Source organism: Corythoichthys intestinalis, chromosome 8 (genome assembly GCF_030265065.1).
Source record: "Corythoichthys intestinalis isolate RoL2023-P3 chromosome 8, ASM3026506v1, whole genome shotgun sequence".
Lineage (NCBI taxonomy): Eukaryota > Metazoa > Chordata > Actinopteri > Syngnathiformes > Syngnathidae > Corythoichthys > Corythoichthys intestinalis.
In genome coordinates, this window is record NC_080402.1 from 24,315,771 (window position 1) to 24,334,694 (window position 18,924).

General features: G+C 39.4%; 1 protein-coding gene across 8 annotated transcripts in view; it reads left to right on the forward strand.

Annotated features, from left to right (window-relative positions):
- Positions 1–18,924, forward strand: part of slit2 (slit homolog 2 (Drosophila)) — a 225,464-nt gene that overhangs the window by 156,555 nt on the left and 49,985 nt on the right. For 6 of the 8 annotated variants that reach the window (XM_057842562.1, XM_057842564.1, XM_057842565.1 and 3 more), the window contains 8 exons: positions 2,450–2,521; positions 2,710–2,853; positions 6,514–6,677; positions 6,970–6,993; positions 11,874–11,891; positions 15,407–15,557; positions 15,692–15,766; positions 15,953–16,096. In XM_057842562.1, the coding sequence (XP_057698545.1) occupies positions 2,450–2,521; positions 2,710–2,853; positions 6,514–6,677; positions 6,970–6,993; positions 11,874–11,891; positions 15,407–15,557; positions 15,692–15,766; positions 15,953–16,096 (792 nt within the window). The remainder of the gene's footprint in view (positions 1–2,449; positions 2,522–2,709; positions 2,854–6,513; positions 6,678–6,969; positions 6,994–11,873; positions 11,892–15,406; positions 15,558–15,691; positions 15,767–15,952; positions 16,097–18,924) is intronic. The other 2 variants (XM_057842567.1, XM_057842568.1) reach the window with 1 other exon arrangement.

The window sequence follows — 18,924 nt, forward strand, 5'->3', positions numbered from 1 at the left end:
CTACATGTATTTTGGCCAGTACAGCAGCCTCACAAGGTTAGCTCGTATCTACCAAAGCCTAAGAAGTATGCAAAACATTTCACCAAGATGCACTAGAAGAAATTTTGGATGATTCACAAGAAAGCTGATTGAACCCAGCAACAAATGTTGATATGATCTGTCTGATAGAGGAGAATACGACCTGGAATTGACTTTAAACATTTGCAGTACAGGCGGGAAGACTTCTGCCGAATGCGTCAGCGCGTCAAATAAATGTGATAAAAGCAGACATTTGATCACTAATCTATGTGCGTGTTTGAGAAGAACGACCTCAGCGCTGGCCCAACAGTCAGGTTTGCGTGTGAGGCAGACGGCAGGGTGGGAGTCAATGCAAGGTTATTGAGTGAAGGAGTTATATTAAGACGTCTCTCCGGAATCAATAATTCATAAATGCTGAATGGAGGGTTCTGCCACCTCATTACACTTTCACCACCCAGCCAATGAATGGGACACCCCACTTCGTGCTGACACATCACTTACTGTACAACTCCTATATTAGGCTGCAGTATGCGTACATACAATGTTATGTCGATTGAAATGAGCCATCTGATTTTGTGTATGTGTAAGACAATGCTGCACTGTTTCCGAGCCTCAGGTTTCCATGGGGGGTTGCCACTCAGCACAATAAAATAGAAGACAATTGAGAACACATGTTTATACATGTAGATTCATTCGGCACGTAGCCTAGCAATGACCTATAACTGCATTTGTACACAAAGACGTAGTTGAGCAAGGAGTTTGTGTTCTTGACCTGCGTGTGAAGTAGGCGTGAAGTACCTTTTTTTTCTTTTTCCGATAACGGAGTGCATTCCTCATGGCGTGATGGACGGCAGATTTGTGGAGGCTTTTGTTTTTCCACTCAATGTACTTTAATGTCTCAAACTATGTCGACATGAATGGAATGGTTGGCACGATGTCAGAGCTTAAAATCAGTGAAATGGAAAAAAGGACAAGACATTGGTATTATCTTTATTGACAGAGGCAATGTCTGGATAAAACCACATACAATATTCATAGAAAAATAAATAAAAATGCACATTGAGATGTGATCTTATTCTTTATCAAGGGCTTTTTTTTTGCCATCAAGTTTTGGTCATGTCAGAGTAGTAGAAAATATATTAGGGATGCACTGAAAAGGAAATTTGTTTGTTTTTTTACTAGGAAATACTAATTTAGTTTCAATAACGCTGATTTTAATTTGATTAATTATAGTGTAAAAATCTTTTTATTTATTATTATTATTTTTTTTATTTTTTTTTTTTTTAACTGTTTATTACACTCCCATTAGGTTAGTAGTGGAATTTAACACACACAATAAATAAAAGGTATATACTGTGTATTAAAATACAAAACACTTCATTTTCTACTTTTTGTTACACTCCCATTAGGTTAATAGTAGAACTGAACACAAACAATAAATAAAAAAATATAAAGTGGTCCTTCGTTTTTCGCAGTCAATAGGGACCAGAAAGTGAAAAACCGTGAAGTAGCACACAACCCCCCCTCCAGAAAATAATATTTTTTATTTTTGTGTGTGTTTGTGTGTGTGTTCAATGTATTTATTCAGATTTAGCATTGGAAAGAGATACATATAAGACATGTTTTTTTCACTTTTTTTTCCCCAAAGTATAATTTAAAAATAAACTTTTATGTACAGTAAATACAGTATATTTTATTTAAAAAAGGAATTTTAAACACTTCAAATGTAATACGAAATTATGATAGGTTTTAAACATGTTACTATCCCACCGAATTATTTTTAAACAAGAATAAAGTAGAAAAATGATTCTTTATGTCCACTCAAATCCGCTCAAGCTGCTCACTTAGACACAATGAGTTGCCACAGCAACTGTTTAACAAGCTAAACGATGGTTGACGCATGCGGCGCTTTGAAGTTTCGGCTTCCAACCATCTCTAGCTAGATCAAACCTTAACGTCTGTCAATCATCGCTAACATTAATAAGCGACTCCAGTGCGCTACCTGACGAATAACAGCAGCAGGAGGGAGAGTGAGACTACGTGATCGCATCGGGACAGCTCATCTGTATTTATTTATTTTTCAATTGAAAAAAAATCTGCGATGGACTGAGGGCGCAAAGTAGCGAGGGATCACTGTATACTGTGTATTAAAATACAAAACACACCTTATTTTCTTTTTTTCCAATAATCTGTTATATTCCGGCTAATATGCAATAGAAAACGCTATTGACATAGTAATGAAAATTAGCGTCGTGTCATGGTGTTTACCATGATGGAGCTCAACCGAAATCCATGGGAGTGAATGAGGGAATGTGCTGTGCGGCTAGCACTGACGTCCTTTAGAGTTTATTTTTCATCCCAAAGTAACTAACACAGCATTCTATTTGAAAATCGTGCTCATAATAATTCTGAATGATTGTTTGTTTTTCAGAGTTCTGTATGGCAATAAAATAACAGAAATCTCCAAAGGACTGTTTGAGGGCCTTTTTTCTCTGCAGCTATTGTGAGTAAATGCACAAACACACATTTTCATTTGCATACACTTTTCAAATTGCTATTCAGCTGAAAACAGTCATTGTGATGTAAAACCATCACGACTAAGCAAACATCAGTAACTTTGGAGAATAATAAAAGGAAAGGCCATCATTTTCATTCTTCAGCAACTTTTAATGCAGCGTTTCTATCTTACAGGTTGCTGAATGCTAATAAGATAGCGTGTCTGCGCGTGGATGCTTTTCAGGACCTCCACAATCTCAACCTTCTATCGTTATATGACAACAAGCTCCAGACCATTGCCAAGGGAACCTTCGCGTCACTGAGGGCTATACAGACGCTGTATGTAAACATACTTTGAAATTACTGGATGTTAGTGGATAAATTGTCTCATTTAAGGCTGAAGATGTCTCATATTAGGTGCATTAAAAACCAGACAATCGGACTCAAGTCAGAGATTCAGACTCGAGTCGAATTGAGCAAATTTGTTGGGCTGCAACTCGACTCCGACTTCGAAAAAAACGCAAACTCGGACTTCACCCGCTTGAGCTGGGAGGGTTCGAAACTTGAGACTCGACGTGACTTGTGAGGCAATAATTCGAGACTTGACTTGGGAGACAATGACTCGAGACTCGACAAGCTGACTTGAAAAACTTTGATCACAGATTGGTTCTCACCTGCCAGTGATCCGCTTAGTCGCCTTAGCTGTTCTTGCCACGCCTTCACAGGACAACATGGCAATCAGTTGAGTACAGACTGAGACAGCAGACGAATCATGGTAAGTTCCGCAGTGCCAGTTCTTCCATTGCGATGGAAAACACCGAAAGGCAACATGCAAGACCAAGGGTTTAGGTTTGGTCTCAACATTGGTAAGGACGATATAACAGCATAACCTGCACGTACACGTTTTGCTAGGGATGGCACATTAATAAGACCAATTCGATTATTGAACGATCAGGGCTACAGTACATCTCTCTCGAATATGAACCTAAATTGATATGCGAAATAAGGGGTGCTCATTACGTCGATCCCGATCGACCAGTCGATCGCAATGCTCGTCTGGGTAGCTCGCGGCATCCCAAAACACTTTTTTGTGCAAGTTCTTCTACTTGAAAAGATTAGAGAGGCCTGTAATTGTCAACATGGGTAAACCTCAACCATGAGAGACAGAATGTGGAAAAAAAAACCAGAAAATCACATTGTTTGATTTTTAAAGAATTTATTTCCAAATTAGAGTGGAAAATAAGTATTTGGTCACCTACAAACAAGCAAGATTTCTGGGTGTGAAAGAAATCTTCTAACGAGGTCTAACGAGGCTCCACTCGTTAGCTGTATTAATGGCACCTGTTTTAACTCATTATCAGTATAAAAGACACCTGTCCACAATCTCAGTCAGTCACACTCCAAACTCCACGATGGCCAAGACCAAAGAGCTGTCGAAGGACACCAGAGACAAAATTGTAGACCTGCACCAGGCTGGGAAGACTGAATCTGCAATAAATAAAACATTTGGTGTAAAGAAATCAACTGTGGGAGCAATTATTAGAAAATGGAAGACATACAAGACCACTGATAATCTCCCTCGATCTGGGGCTCCATGCAAGATCTCACCCCGTGGAATCAAAATAATAACAAGAACGGTGAGCAAAAATCCCAGAACCACACAGGGGGACCTAGTGAATGACCTACAGAGAGCTGGGACCACAGTAACAAAGGCTACTATCAGTAACACAATGCGCCACCTGGGACTCAAATCCTGGACTGCCTCCTGCTGAAGAAAGTACACGTCCAGGCCCGTCAGCGGTTTGCTAGAGAGCATTTGGATGATCCAGAAGAGGAATGGGAGAATGTGTTATGGTCAGATGAAACCAAAATAGAACTTTTTGGTAGAAACACAGGTTCTCGTATTTGGAGGAGAAAGAATACTGAATTGCATCAGGAGAACACCATACCCACCGTGAAGCATGGGGGTGGAAACATCATGCTTTGGGGCTGTTTTTCTGCAAAGGGACCAGGACGACTGATCTGTGTAAAGGAAAGAATGAATGGGGGGAGAGATTTTGAGTGAAAATCTCCCTCCATCAGCAAGGCCATTGAAGATGAGATGTGGCTGGGTCTTTCAGCATGACAATGATCCCAAACACACAGCCAGGGCAACAAAGGAGTGGCTTCGTAAGAAGCATTTCAAGGTCCTGGAGTGGCTTAGCCGGTCTCCAGATCTCAACGCCATAGAAAATCTGTGGAGGGAATTGAAAGTCCGTGTTGCCAAACGACAGCCCCAAAACATCTGCATGGAGGAATAGGCCAAAATACCAGCAACAGTGTGTGAAAAGCTTGTGAAGAGTTACAGAAAATGTTTGACCTCTGTTATTTTCCAACAAAGGGTACATAACAAAGTATTGAGATGAACTTTTGGTATTGACCAAATACTTATTTTCCACCATGATTTGCAAAAACATTCTTTAAAAATCAAACAATGTGATTTTCTGGGTTTTTTTCACATTCTGTCTCTCATGGTTGAGGTTTACCCATGTTGACAATTACAGGCCTCCCTAATATTTTCAAGTGGGAGAACTTGCACAATTAGTGGTTGACTAAATACTTATTTGCCCCACTGTATAAGGTTATGCAGCCCCCATCTCTCTCTGAGCAGTTTCTTGCTCAGGTTTTTCTGGTTCTATAGTTTCCATCAGCGTTCACTACATGTCTCACAGTTTAACTAACGATGACAATAGAAAACACAAACAGAAGGACAATTCTCTTGGAGCAGCTTCCTACTCGTGTTTTGCAGGTTAGACAGTTCACACAATTTAATGTTATGCTTAAGCTGATGCAGGTTGGACTTTAATAAGCAAAATTACTTAATTTAGCAAAATTAGTGGTGTGTTTCCCACCTAGACAACATTGGCATCTTTTTAAATGACCTACTGTGGCTGTTGCTGGCCGAAAAAAATTTCCTCTTCAAAGGAGGCGGTGGACGCGACATGTTATCGACATGTATTTCTGTTGGAGCTGTGGGAATGTGAGCGTGCGTGTGTGTGTTGGGGGTGGGTCGAGTCATCAGCCAATCAAACGTGCGTTTGGGGTGGAAAAAATGGACTCGCTTTTCACTCGCATTCAGCGAGTGAAAAGCGAGTCCATTTTACAAGGGGTCAATGTAAGTTTGAACATAATAAAAATGATTCACTTAATAATGGTAGGGTCAATTCTATCCTTGCACCAGATGGGAAGATAATTATCGGTAGAACTGAACTCATTATATAATCCATATGTGGACAATTTGAGCATCCTGAAAAGTTGGTAGTGTTATGTCCCTACCGTCCCTATGCTAACCTACGCCCTTGTGCAAGACCTGCAGCGCCAATATTTGTGATAATGAAGGCACAATATCAAACTGCATTGTTTTTTGTTTTTTTTACATTGATTTTCATTGACAGTAAAGTTTTTTCAAAGATTAACCTGTGTGCTTTGTGAGAGCGCTGGGGAACAATGGTGAAGGCCTTGACTAACCTGTGACTCAACTTGACTCAACCCGACAACCTTTTGACTTGACACAACTTGTCTTTACAACCTTTGACACGACACAACTCATCTTTACAACCTCATAACTCGACCTGACTTGACATAACCTCGTGAATCGACTCGACTTACACAACAGGTAAGGCTCGTGACTTACTTGTGAACCGGATAATAGTGACTCGTGCAGCTGTCTGTTACACGTAGACACTCACACACAAACCACACAAAGAAAGAAAGAAAGAAATCCAAAATCCTAAAGCAACAACTATATTCCTAGAAAATCAATTTTTTAAAATTAATCACTTTGTAATAAATACAGTATAGAACAAGTGGTGGCAATCTGCTGTTAAACTATGTGCTTTTGTAATAGTGTATAACACAAGCACATATGATTCACACAACTTTTTGCAGGCCAACCTTATCTTTCTGACTGCTTCCATGTGTTGCATGCATATGGTAATATTCACCCTGTTTATGTCACAGTCATTTAGCCCAAAACCCATTCATCTGTGACTGCCACCTGAAGTGGCTGGCGGACTACCTGCAGGACAATCCTATCGAGACAAGCGGCGCCCGCTGCACCAGCCCTCGGCGGCTCGCCAACAAACGAATCGGACAGATCAAGAGCAAGAAGTTCCGCTGCTCAGGTATGAACGAACACGCAACGTGACAGACCTCCGGGGCTCATTGTTATTCCTCTGACTGAACATTCACCCATGCAAACGCGGGTAATCATCATACCCAAACTGACAAGCTCCCGTCTCGCTCTCATACTGTGTCTTCCTGCTTGGTATTTCCCCTGCAATTTTTTTCTCTGCGCCCCTGCACACACACACACAAACCCACACACAAAACTTGAGAGTAATTTCTTGGAACCCAGTGCTTGATTCGATGTATTGTTTCCATCATTTTCACTCTCTCTTTGTTTCCCTGCAATAGCCAGAGAACAGTATTTCATCCCAGGTATTGTAAATCAAGCATGTGTCGAAATGTGAGCGTGTGTGTCAGTCTATCACAGCAAGTTATTTGCAGTCACGGTTTGGAGTGCAATTGTTTCACTGACGCCTGTCTAATTCTAACATGACAGCCTGAATTTTCACACTACAGCTTAACATTTGTCCACTGAAGTCCACATGGATGTTATTTTAAACTACATATCTTTGCGAACTCTGGGGTCTCAAAGGCAGTTTGTCCACTCTTTGCTGATCAGTAACGTGAAAAAGCAATATTTGCACTTCTGTTTCTCAATTTAAAGCTGGTAAGATTTACAATACAGTGGACCCCTGTATTTGTTGAGGTTAGAGACCAAACCAGACGAATAATAGACATATAGTTGCTATAGAAATGCAAATTAAGGCAACACTAGGTAACTTTTCAACCTTAATAAAATATTTTTTATAACATTTGTGATGATATGTTGAGTGACAACTAGTTGAATGACACCTCTTTTATATCTTGAGGGGGTCTGTATCGCTCTCACTGGCACAAATTAACTTTGGGGAGGGTGGCAGGAACTACAAATGTGCTGACTGCTTTACGGCATATGTCACTTCTCCCTTTCATTATTAAAACGGAAGTCTATGCAAGCGCTTTCGCGCAGATTCTGCAAAGATGGCAGAGCAACAAAAGAGACAAAAAGTTTTTGTCCGAGGAGGGGGAAAAAAAGGGAGGCTCAACTGAACTCGTCAGCGCTGACGAGTTTGGGTGGTTGAGTTTAGCCACACTAAGTGACACGGTTGCTAACAGTAATTTGGCTATTGTTTAGCCACAACTGGATTAATTACCTATTCATTCTTCACACAGCTGCTGGAAACAGAAAAGTCGTTTAATCCATCTGCAGGCTACCGGGAGATCATGATTTTACGACACTGCGGGTGTGCACTATTCCTCATGGGAAATGCAGTCTTCCTTAACTCATTCACTCCCAGCCATTTTCAACGGAGCAAGGCCCTTCGCTCCCGGCCGTTTTACTGGATTTTGACTGATTTTGCAAGGCCCACAGAAAATTCTGTTCTATTGCTATATAAACATGGAACCCACCAAAAGAAAGATTGTACTCTGTTCTTTCAGCAGAAAAAAAGTTAATTCATATCTTTTTCCATTATTTAGAAATCAGCATTAGAAAATGGGTTAGCTTGAGCAATTTTCCAATTTCTGATGAAAAAACAGAGAAATTGAGCTTCTTGTAAAAGCATACATTTCAAACATAACTTTGATTTTAACACAGCTATTTTTCGCTTTTGTGACATCCCAAAAATCTTAATACTATATTCCTTCTACAAAATAACATAAACAACAAGACAAATAGAGCTTTTAATTGCAAAGTAACAATTTATTTTCACATAACTAAACTATTGAACTGTTGAACTATTTGCGCACGGGAAGGCTCTCGGCTGCTCCCGGTTGAATGAGGTGGCTCCCAGTAATCTGATGAGTCCGGATCAAGATCGGTCTCACTTTTTTCATCATCTTCATCATCTTCATCGTTTGTTTCAACCTCGGGCTCAGGAGTAACGCAACGTGAGCTCCGCAGAACGCGTATGGAACCTGACGCTGTTGTGGCCGTCACTGTATGTCTCATTAAGATAGATTTTTTTTAATCCTTCTTTGGCGATGGTTTCGTTTTCTTTTCAAAACACTCCTCCAGTGTCGTTTGCCTTTTTTTTTTCAGATCGTTCTCCTTTCCGGTTCTTTCAAAATGCGCTACTGCCCTCCAGTGGCCAGTTTTATTGCTTTAAAATGAGTTTTGAGCATTGTGCATTGCAGTTTAGGCGCAATAGAACCTAGAGATGCCGCTTGTCAAAAAAAAAAAAAAAAAACGTAAAAGACGTATAAATAAGTTTTTGAGACGCTGAAAAAATTAAAAATAGAACGTATTTATAAATTTTTGGGAGCAAATGAGTTAAGGCAAAATACTACCGCTTTTGTACACCGGCGTCGCTAAAATCGACCAAAACTGAAAAGTTGCTTAGTGTTGCTTTACGTACATTAATTACTTTCTGTAATAGATTTCATTGAAGAAACAATGTGAGTAAAATTGCCTCCCAATAAATCTACAACATGTACATACCAGGTCTCTATAGAAAGGGTGCTGGTCCCTGATTGGTAAATTCAATGTTTTGTTTTTTTCTTCGTTTTCTAAAAGTTTAAAGAAAAACTTTTGGATTTTCTTGCTACATGATATAAAGTATACACATACCAGTGTTCATGTGACCATGACTTAATGCCGTATATGCATCAAGAGATGATCACATTTGGTTTTAATCACACTCGTTGCACCTATTATAAAGACACTGGGGAAAATTTGATTTGCAACCTTTGCATGACAGACTTTGTGCACACGCATGTGGTCCTGTGGCGCAACAACTGAGCTTATTAACCAGGAGTCCTCTTCACAGAGGCAAATGATAACGTCCACTTTGTCCGCTGAGGGACATCAAAAGGTCACAAGCTTGCCTCGCACAGGAGGGTGCTGGGAAATATGCAAATCCTACATCAGTTGTAGGGATGCTGGTGGCGGTCATTACTGCAGCAGAGCGCATTGTCTCTGGGTGTCTATGCATGTGTGTATACACACGTGTAAGTGTGTTCACTGCAGTCATTAAGTCTGAAGCTCACCAGGGCACAGAGGTTTCAAAGCCCATGCAGATGCCACATGCAGAGAAAAACTGAATATTTTAAGAACATTATAAATGGAAAAGTTGGCTAACATTGAGAATCTTTACATGTGGAAGTGCAACTTTGATTCTTTTGCTTGTCTTAAAAATTAAAGATCAAAAGGATTTTACTTCACTTTTGTAACTTTGTAAAAGCTAAATGATGAATTTTTTAAAAGCTAAATGATGTTTCAATGCTTTTGACGGCTTAGATGTCCAATCCATTAGGACTGGGAGAATTTGATTGCTTCGAGCTTCTCACAGTCCAAATGAATTGGACATCTGTCGCCGTCACTGGCAACGAAAAAAATGATTTATTCAATGACATTAAAGCAGTTACAACAGTAGGAAGGTTGTGTATTTATGTCCTGCGTTTCATTGGTAAATGCCAGCACTGTATGGTCAATCAGCTTATGTACAGTGGTTTGAAAAAGTATCTGAAACTTTTGGAATTACTCACATTTCTGCCGAAAACCACCATCAAATGATCTTTGTCAAAATCACACAGATGAAAATACAATGTCTGCTTTAACTAAAACCACCCAAACGTTTATAGGTTTTCATATTTTAATGAGGATAGCCTGCAAACAATGACAGAAGGGGAAAAAAATATTAAGTGAACCCTCTGCCTAAGGAGACGTAAAGAGCAATTGAAACCAAGTTTTAACAGACATTTTAAGTCAGGTGTGTGCCCAATCACTGATGAGTGGTTTAAAGCTGCCCTGCCCACTATAAAACACATAACTGGTAAGAAATGTCTTGATGAGAAGCATTGCTGGATGTTCATCAATCGACAGTCAGAGAAGTTGTCTACAAATGGAGAGAGTTTGGCACTGTTGCTTCTCTCCCAAGGAGTGGCCGTCCACCCAAGATGACGTCAAGAGTTCAGCGCAGAAAACTCAGAGAGGTAAAAAAGAACCCAAGAGTGTCCGCTAAAGACATACCGAAATCACTGGCACAGTCCAATATCTCTGTGCACACATCAACTATATGTAAAACTATGGCCAAGAATGGTGTTCATGGGAAGACTCCACAGAGGAAGCCACTGCTGTCTAAAAAAAAATTTGTTGCTTGCTTAATATTCGCAAAGAGGCACTTGGACACTCCATAGAGGTTTTAGCAAAATATTTTGTGGACTGATGAAACCAAAGTTGAATTGTTTGGGAGTAACACACAACGTCATGTGTGGAGGAAAAATGGAACAGCTCACCAACATCAACACCTCATCCCCATCGTGAAGGATGGTGGAGGGAACATCATGATTTGGGGCTGTTTTGCTGCCTCAGGGCCTGGACAACTTGCAATCATTAATGGAAGAATGAATTCAAAAGTTTATCAGGATGTTTTGGAAGAAAACCTGAGGCCGTCTGCCAGACAGTTAAAGCTAAAAAGAGGATGGATGCTGCAAAAAGACAATGATCCAAAACACAGAAGTAAATGAACTGCAGAATGGTTTCAGAAGCACAAAATACACGTTCTGGAATGGCCAAGTCAAAGTCCAGAATTGAACCCCATTGAGATGCTGTGGCGTGACCTAAAGACAGCAATTCATGCCAGACATGACCAGGATTCTAACTGAACTACAGCAGTTTTGTTGGGAATAAAGGGGGAAGATTAGTCCTGATCGATGTGCCAGACTGATAAGCAGCTACAGGAAGTGTCTGCTTGAAGTTATTGCTGCCAAAGGCGTGGCCACAAAATATCATTGTGATGGTCCACCCCCCCCCCATTGTTTTCATACTATCCTTATTAAAATATGAAAACCTACAAATGTTTGGGTGGTTTTAGTTTAAGCAGACAGTTTTTTCATCGGTGTGATTTTGACAAAGATCAGATCACATTTGATGGACATTTAATGCAGAAATGTGAGAAATTTCAAAAAGTTCAGGCACTTTTTCATACCACTGTACATCTTAACCGTCAATAGCAGCCAACAAGTTATTTGATTATTACGTTTTAATACTGTGGTTATGGAATGAGTAAATGTGTGCGTGTTGAATGCAAGTGCCCACCTGTTGTCATGTTATGACAGCACACATTCGCCCACTTTCACATGAATACATGCCTGTAAAACACGCTTTGGCCTTTCTTCTTCCCCCCGCTTTATATCAGCTTTCTGCTTCCTTTTGGAATCAATAAGTAAACTCCCTTCTTCTCTCCCCTGTACTGCCTTTCTCACACACTCAGGAGTACACCATGTCAGCTGTAAGTAACACACACACAAAGATGAGACGCTGTTGTGCGTCAAAACCAACCTTATGTGCCTGAACTCACCTCTGTCCTTTGACCCGATCCCTTGGCCTCCTTGTGTACATTTATACACAAAAACAAGATAACAGTGGCCTTAACACACAATGGTTTATACATTTTTATGTGTGTCTGTGTGAGAGGAGAGATTTTGGGTGTGGATGTCTGCTCGTGCGTTATTAAAAGACTGGGCTTCTCTTGGTTTCAATGGTGCTGTAACTCTCCTCCCACTCCTGCAATCACTGTTTTTTCCTGTTTCTCATGTCTGTGAATATAAACGTCTTCCTCCTTCTCTCCTTCTAATGCCTGCTTTTTATTGAGCCTTGTTGTTTTCGGCTTCCTCTCTTCTCTCCTCTCTCTATCCTCTTCCTTACGTTTAATTTTTTTAATGAAAGCAACTTCCTGTTTCACTAGCTTAGCTAAATTGTCAGTGTTTTCAGGCTCCTGTCTTCCCCCATCACTACTACTGTACATTTCTAATTCCTTCCTGTTCCACTTATAGTAAACTGACTGGCATCTCCTCCCATTTCCCTTTCCATAAGACATTTCTTATGAGTCTGGTCCAAAAAAAAAAAAAGTGGAGATGATGGTAAAATTTTTCATTGGATTTTTGTCCATGGATGAGACCATGAGACTCATTTAGGAATACAATATGTTAATGTGACGCTGCAGTTTTTCAAGTGCACAGGCATAGACTTCCCTATCATTTGTTTGGGGCCTATTGTCAAATACTTAAAATTCAAATATTTTCCAAAACCAAAGCCGCTAGCGACCTAAAACCAAAACAAGCACTTCCCATAGGCATACATGAGTCTCCATGAGCAGCGTCATCAAAAAATTTAAAGTCGTTCCCTTATAAAATCCCGATTACCGGTAAGTATTTAACAAAAACTTAAAATAGCTTTAAAATTCTCAGATTTTATGCTGGATCCACAAACATCACCAAATGCAGAGATAATCACCTATATTTTCAGGATCAATAGCAATATTTAACATATCTTATGCACGAAATAGTGACTTCAATTTTTTTTATTTAGTGCAATTTTGACATGTTTTCAACAGTTAATAAATCACTCAATTTTCACTTCAGAAACTTAATGGTTGAGGAAAGCATGCAGAATCGTTTTAATTTTACTCAACAAAAACAAATACAATCACAACTTTTTTAAGATGAATTCCGATGTCACTATTACCTCAGCACATTTTCCCGGCTATCTGGCCCTAGTTGTTTTTAGATTGAAATGTTACATACGATAAAACACGTGAAAGCTAATTTTTTTAATGGACGCAGAAATGTTCAAATCACTAGGGGTTTTTTTTTCCAAAAAAACAGGCAGTTGGCCAAAAATTACCTGATTATTTGAATGTAAAGTTACGCTATTGTGTATGGATACAAAATCCAACATGGCGCCCATCACTTAACGAAGAGCTTTTTAAATTTAAAAAAATCTCGTAAATAAAAATGTAAACCCCGTAATTTCAACAGATATGAACGTAAAACAGTCTAGATTCTTGGTTAAAAGCAACAAAAAAAGGGCTGTTATCATTAATTTTACATAAATATTTCAAGCTAAAGTTACGCTAATTTTTTTCATTCATTTCATTTTTTCACAACCCTTTTAAAGTGCGTGCATGGTGCTATTTAATATAATAATTACCTTGAATCCTCGACCAAATCACTCTTGAGGGACTCCTGCCTGCTTGTATGCACTAAAACTTTCGTCCTGTTTCAACGTAAATACAGCGTTAGAATGCAGCATGTGTTTGAGTTCATTGCAGTAAAAGCTTCCACAACACTCTGCCAGGGAAGCAGTGGCGCAATGTCTGTAGGAACTGTCTCGTCAACTGATAGTGAAGTCTATAGCATAGGTTACATTAACAGGGTGTATTGAATCAAATCGTCCAAAATTAAATTTAAACTGCATTGGACCATGTTTTTTTTTTTAAATTAAGTTTGTTTTATATATCTATATGTTTTATATATATCTATATACAGTGGGGAGAACAAGTATTTGATACACTGCTAATGGGCTTTCCCATTGGCAGTGTATCAAATACAGTATATATAATACAGTATATGTATATATATATATATATATATATATATATATATATATATATATATATATATATATATATATATATATATATGTAAATGGCGGAAAACACTCTGGTAACTTGAACTTTCTGAGGGAAGAAAAATTTTGAACACGAAGGCATTTAAATTTTTTTTTTTTTTATTAAACCTCTAAACCCTAACTCGAGGTGAGATTATAGGAGAGCGTAATTAATGACACCATGATTTGAACGAGATATTATTATTATTATATTATATATATTATTATTACTTACCTTGTTTTGATCCAAAAACTCCATGTAGTACTTCTCACTGAGTGTCAAGACAAAGCTGTGAATGGCCACAGCCGTACTTTTTGGGGATTTTATGGGTGAAACACGGAAATACAACAAGGGTCGCAATACAGAAATCGCAGATATATTTCAATTTTTCTTCGTTTGGATCAATGATTTATCATCTAAAATATCAGGGAAAATGTGACAGTAACAAAAACAATGCAATTAAGCAATAGTAATGAGGTAGATATCCGTGACCTATTTACAGACACTATTTTTTTCATTGTGATGTAATTTGTTTAAAAGTTTAAAATATGCGAATGAATAATTTTATAGTATTTTTTTTTCTTTTAATATCAGACATCAATTAATGATTCCAAACTAAAAATGATAGACATTTTGAATAATAAATATAATTACTTAGGGGGCTACTTGGGGGCTTAATGCGCCATGAATCTGCTATGGCAGCATGTAGACATATTGTTTTATCAAACACAACAGTTCTTTTGCCTTAAAATACAGCTGTTTATTTTAAAGAGGGGTGCAAGAGCAGAAACTGTATTTTCAGCCTTGTCTGTGTTTTCCGCCATATACTGAATATCTTTTTATGATTTTAGCATTTATTGATTTTTTAATTTTTTTCACAAAAATAAAAATAAAAATATGCAAGTATACATTTTTTTAATTGTATTTGGCAAACTTAGTGGGAAATGACTTTGGCTCTTCCTCACCCCTTCCTCCTCCTTTTCCTTCTCCCCTTCTCGCTCGCTGCCGCAATCCTCCCCACCCCTGTGTTCCAGCGGAGGAGCAGTCAGTCAGCAGGTTGTTCCTTTGTGCTTGATCTAACCATGTGGCTGCCAGGTTCCTAAAAGTGGAACATGGTTCTGTCAAGCACCATGGAACGGCTCTGCCAGTCCCTACAGCATGGCCAAGATGCAAGACACAGCTGTCTGTCTACTCTATGTGTGCGCGTGTGTCTGAGCGCGAGCATGTTTAATTGACGTGTGTATGTATGGAAATTTTTGTAACCTCTCGATGAGATTACCAGTAAACTCTGGGGCTCGACTCCTACTGACGAACACTGAGGCGGGCAAGTGACGCTGTGTTGTGATTGCAACTAGGTACGGAGGATTACCGCAGCAAGCTAGGAGGGGACTGCTTCGCCGACCTGGCCTGCCCTGACAAATGCCGCTGCGAGGGCACCACTGTGGACTGCTCCAACCAAAAACTCACCAAAATACCAGACCACATACCGCAATATACTGCCGAACTGTGAGTCACTCAGTTAACTACCAAGTGCATTCGTCTCAAAGAAGAAAATATATCAGCCTTCATTTATCTCCTTCTCCTTTTTCAATGTGGTTGTCCTCTAAATACATCTTCAATCTCTGTCTCTCTCCCCTCAGGCGTCTGAACAACAATGAATTTACTGTTCTTGAGGCCACGGGCATCTTCAAAAAGTTACCCCAGCTCCGGAAGATGTGAGTCAGACATGTAGTGAGTCTCACTGGAACATAGTAGCTGTACCGAAGTCACGTTCAGGTCATGAAGAGAAAACAGTTGACTTTGCGGAGCGTTACTTCCTCAGCTCTCTTGAATAATAGCCTAATTCCCTCAAAGTTTCACATTTCTTTATGTTTTCTTTGCCCTTCTTCCTCCTGCACTAGTAACCTGAGCAATAACCGCATCACTGACATAGAGGAGGGCACTTTCGAAGGAGCTTCAGGGGTCAACGAGCTTATTTTGACCTCCAACAGATTGGAAAATGTACATCACCGCATGCTGAAGGGACTCGGTGGCCTGCGCACACTGTGGGTAGACAAACACACAGACCTTTAGTTTCATACGAACAGTTTTTAAAGTAAATACACCAACTGGATAATAGTCTTGAGGAATAACTCATGGTTTCACTTTCATTTAAGATCAAATTTGAACAAAGGGACCCCTAGTTCTAAATTGAAACTTAAAGCGCAGGTGAAGAACTTTTCGGATTTTGGTGTAATTTTACAAATATAAACTTTGTAAGAGTTCGTCGAATCAACCATGTCATTTCTAACACGTAACTGTGAGGATAATTTGCGTTTTTTAGCACTCTGTCAGTACTGCATTCCCAAACCCGGAAGTGTGACGTAAATTCCCTAATGCGACAGATGACTATCCACAGCGAGCATAGCAGCAGCAACGATATCAGTGATATTTCCACCGAAAGTAACCATTCAGGATTGGTCTTTCGTGATGCTAACGATGGCAAAGGCTCCCAGGAAAGATGATTTACAATTAATCCCTACATGTTTGAACCTGAGGCATCAGATGACGACGATTTACTCGCCACAGCGGACGTTGGTGATGACGCCGGTTGGCAGCTCAACACTGCACGAAAGGAAGACTGGTAAACCTACAGTTGTGGTCAAAGGTTTACATACACTTGTGAAGAACATAATGTCATGGCTCTCTTGAGTTTGCAGTTATTTCTACAACTCTGAATTTTCTCTGATAGAGTCATTGGAACAGATACTTCTTTGTCACAAAAAAACATTCATGACGTTTGGTTTTTTTATGACTTTATTATTTAATTTAATAATTCTAGCCTGATTTAGCCATTCCATTACCACTTTTGATGTGTATGGTCATTGTCCTGTTGGAACACCCAACTGCGCCCAAGACCCAATCTTCGGGCTTATGACGTTAGGTTATCTTGAAGAATTTGAAGGTAATCCTCCTTCTTCATTATCCCATTTACTCTCTGTAAAGCACCAGTTCCATTGGCAGCAAAACAGCCCCACAGCAAAATACTACCACCACCGTGCTTGACGGTAGGCATGGTGTACTTGGGGTTAAAGGCCTCACCTTTTCTCCTCCAAACATATTGCTTGGCATTGTGGCCAAACAGTTCGACTTTTGTTTCGTCTGACCACAGAACTTTCCTCTAGAAGGTCTTATCTTTGTCCATGTGATCAGCAGCAAACTTCAGTCGAGCCTTAAGGTGCCGCTTTTGGAGCAAGGGCTTCCTTCTTGCACGGCAGCCTCTCAGTCCATGGAGATGCAAAACACGCTTGACTGTGGTCACTGACACCTGTGTTCCAGCAGCTTCTAATTCTTGGCAGATCTGCTTTTTGGTGATTCTCGGTTGAATCTTCACCCTCCTGACCAATTTTCTCTCAGCAGCAGGTGATAGCTTCCGTTTTCTTCCTGATCGTGGCAGTGACAAAACTGTGCCATGCACTTTATACTTACAAACAATTGTTTGCACTGTTGCTCTTGAGACCTGCAGCTGCTTTGAAATGGCTCCAAGTGACTTTCCTGACTTGTTCAAGTCAATGATTGTTCAAGTCAATAATCACTCACAAGAAATTGCTAATTCGTGTTGCTGTATGTATATTTTTGACCCAGCAGATTTGATCACTTTTTCTGTTAACCCATAATAAAGTAATAAAAGAACCAAACTTCATGAATGTTTTTTGTGACAAAGAAGTATTTGTTCCAATCAATCTATCGGAGAAAAATCAGAGTTGTAGAAATAACTGGAAACTCAAGAGAGCCATGACATTATGTTCTTCACAAGTGTATGTAAACTTTTGACCACAACTGTATGTCTCGCATCGTGATTTCTCTCTGAACCTTTCTTTCCCCAGTCATTCTGTGATATAATTATCAGTCATTGCATAAACACACGAGTAGTTAAATAGATCTAGTAATGAACGTATCAAATTGGAGACAACCTGTCAGCTGTCTTATCACAGGCAAGCAACAACAACAACAACAAAACTGGTCGTGATCAAGTAATAAAGGTATCAAATTGACATGAACAGACAACCTGTCAGCTGTCTTATGACAGACAAGCAATGAAACAAAAAAGAAAAAAAAAAAAACAGGTCGCACTTCAGCGAACAGGCAGTTTGTTTTGCCCTCCTATATCAAAAGAATTGCATCAAATTTTAGAATTTGAAAAGCCAGTAAGGGTCCACTTACGTCAGGCAAGCAACAACAAAAAGAAAAACAGGTCTCGATCAAGTAATAAACGTACCAAATTGCCAGTGAGGGTCTACTTACGCGGTGGCGGACTTGGCAATTTTGGGGCCTAAGGCGAACATATCCAGGGGCCCTCTTCATGGGTCAGGGGTTAAAAAGGTGAGATGGATGTGGAGGAAATATTTTCCGGTACACCAGGGCTGTCCTAAACGACAAATTTTCTCCTGATTAGTCAGCCGACTAGTTTTACGATTAGTCGACTAATCTAATAATTTTCTTATTTTTACTAATTTAGCAATGACATTTTTGTTGACGCTTATTGATTCACAAAATCATTTTTGGAACACTTAAATTCTTTATTAAAGTACAAATAATCATGTAAATAACAATAATTAATCACAAATAAACAATGAGGTTAAATTATTGATAGCATTTACTAGTGCAGAAGAATAGAAAGTAAACAGATTCAGAACACTGACTTTGCCTTTCCAACATTATTTAAAACAATTCTTTAAAAAAAATTCTAGCATCATTATGATAGTATACAACTATATATAATAGTATAATAATTATAAGAACTAGGCCTGCAAGCAGGACTGAACGGGCCCTCGCAATCTAGCGCAACTCGGACGTCACGCAACTCGGACTGTGTGCAGGTCAGGGTGGTGGC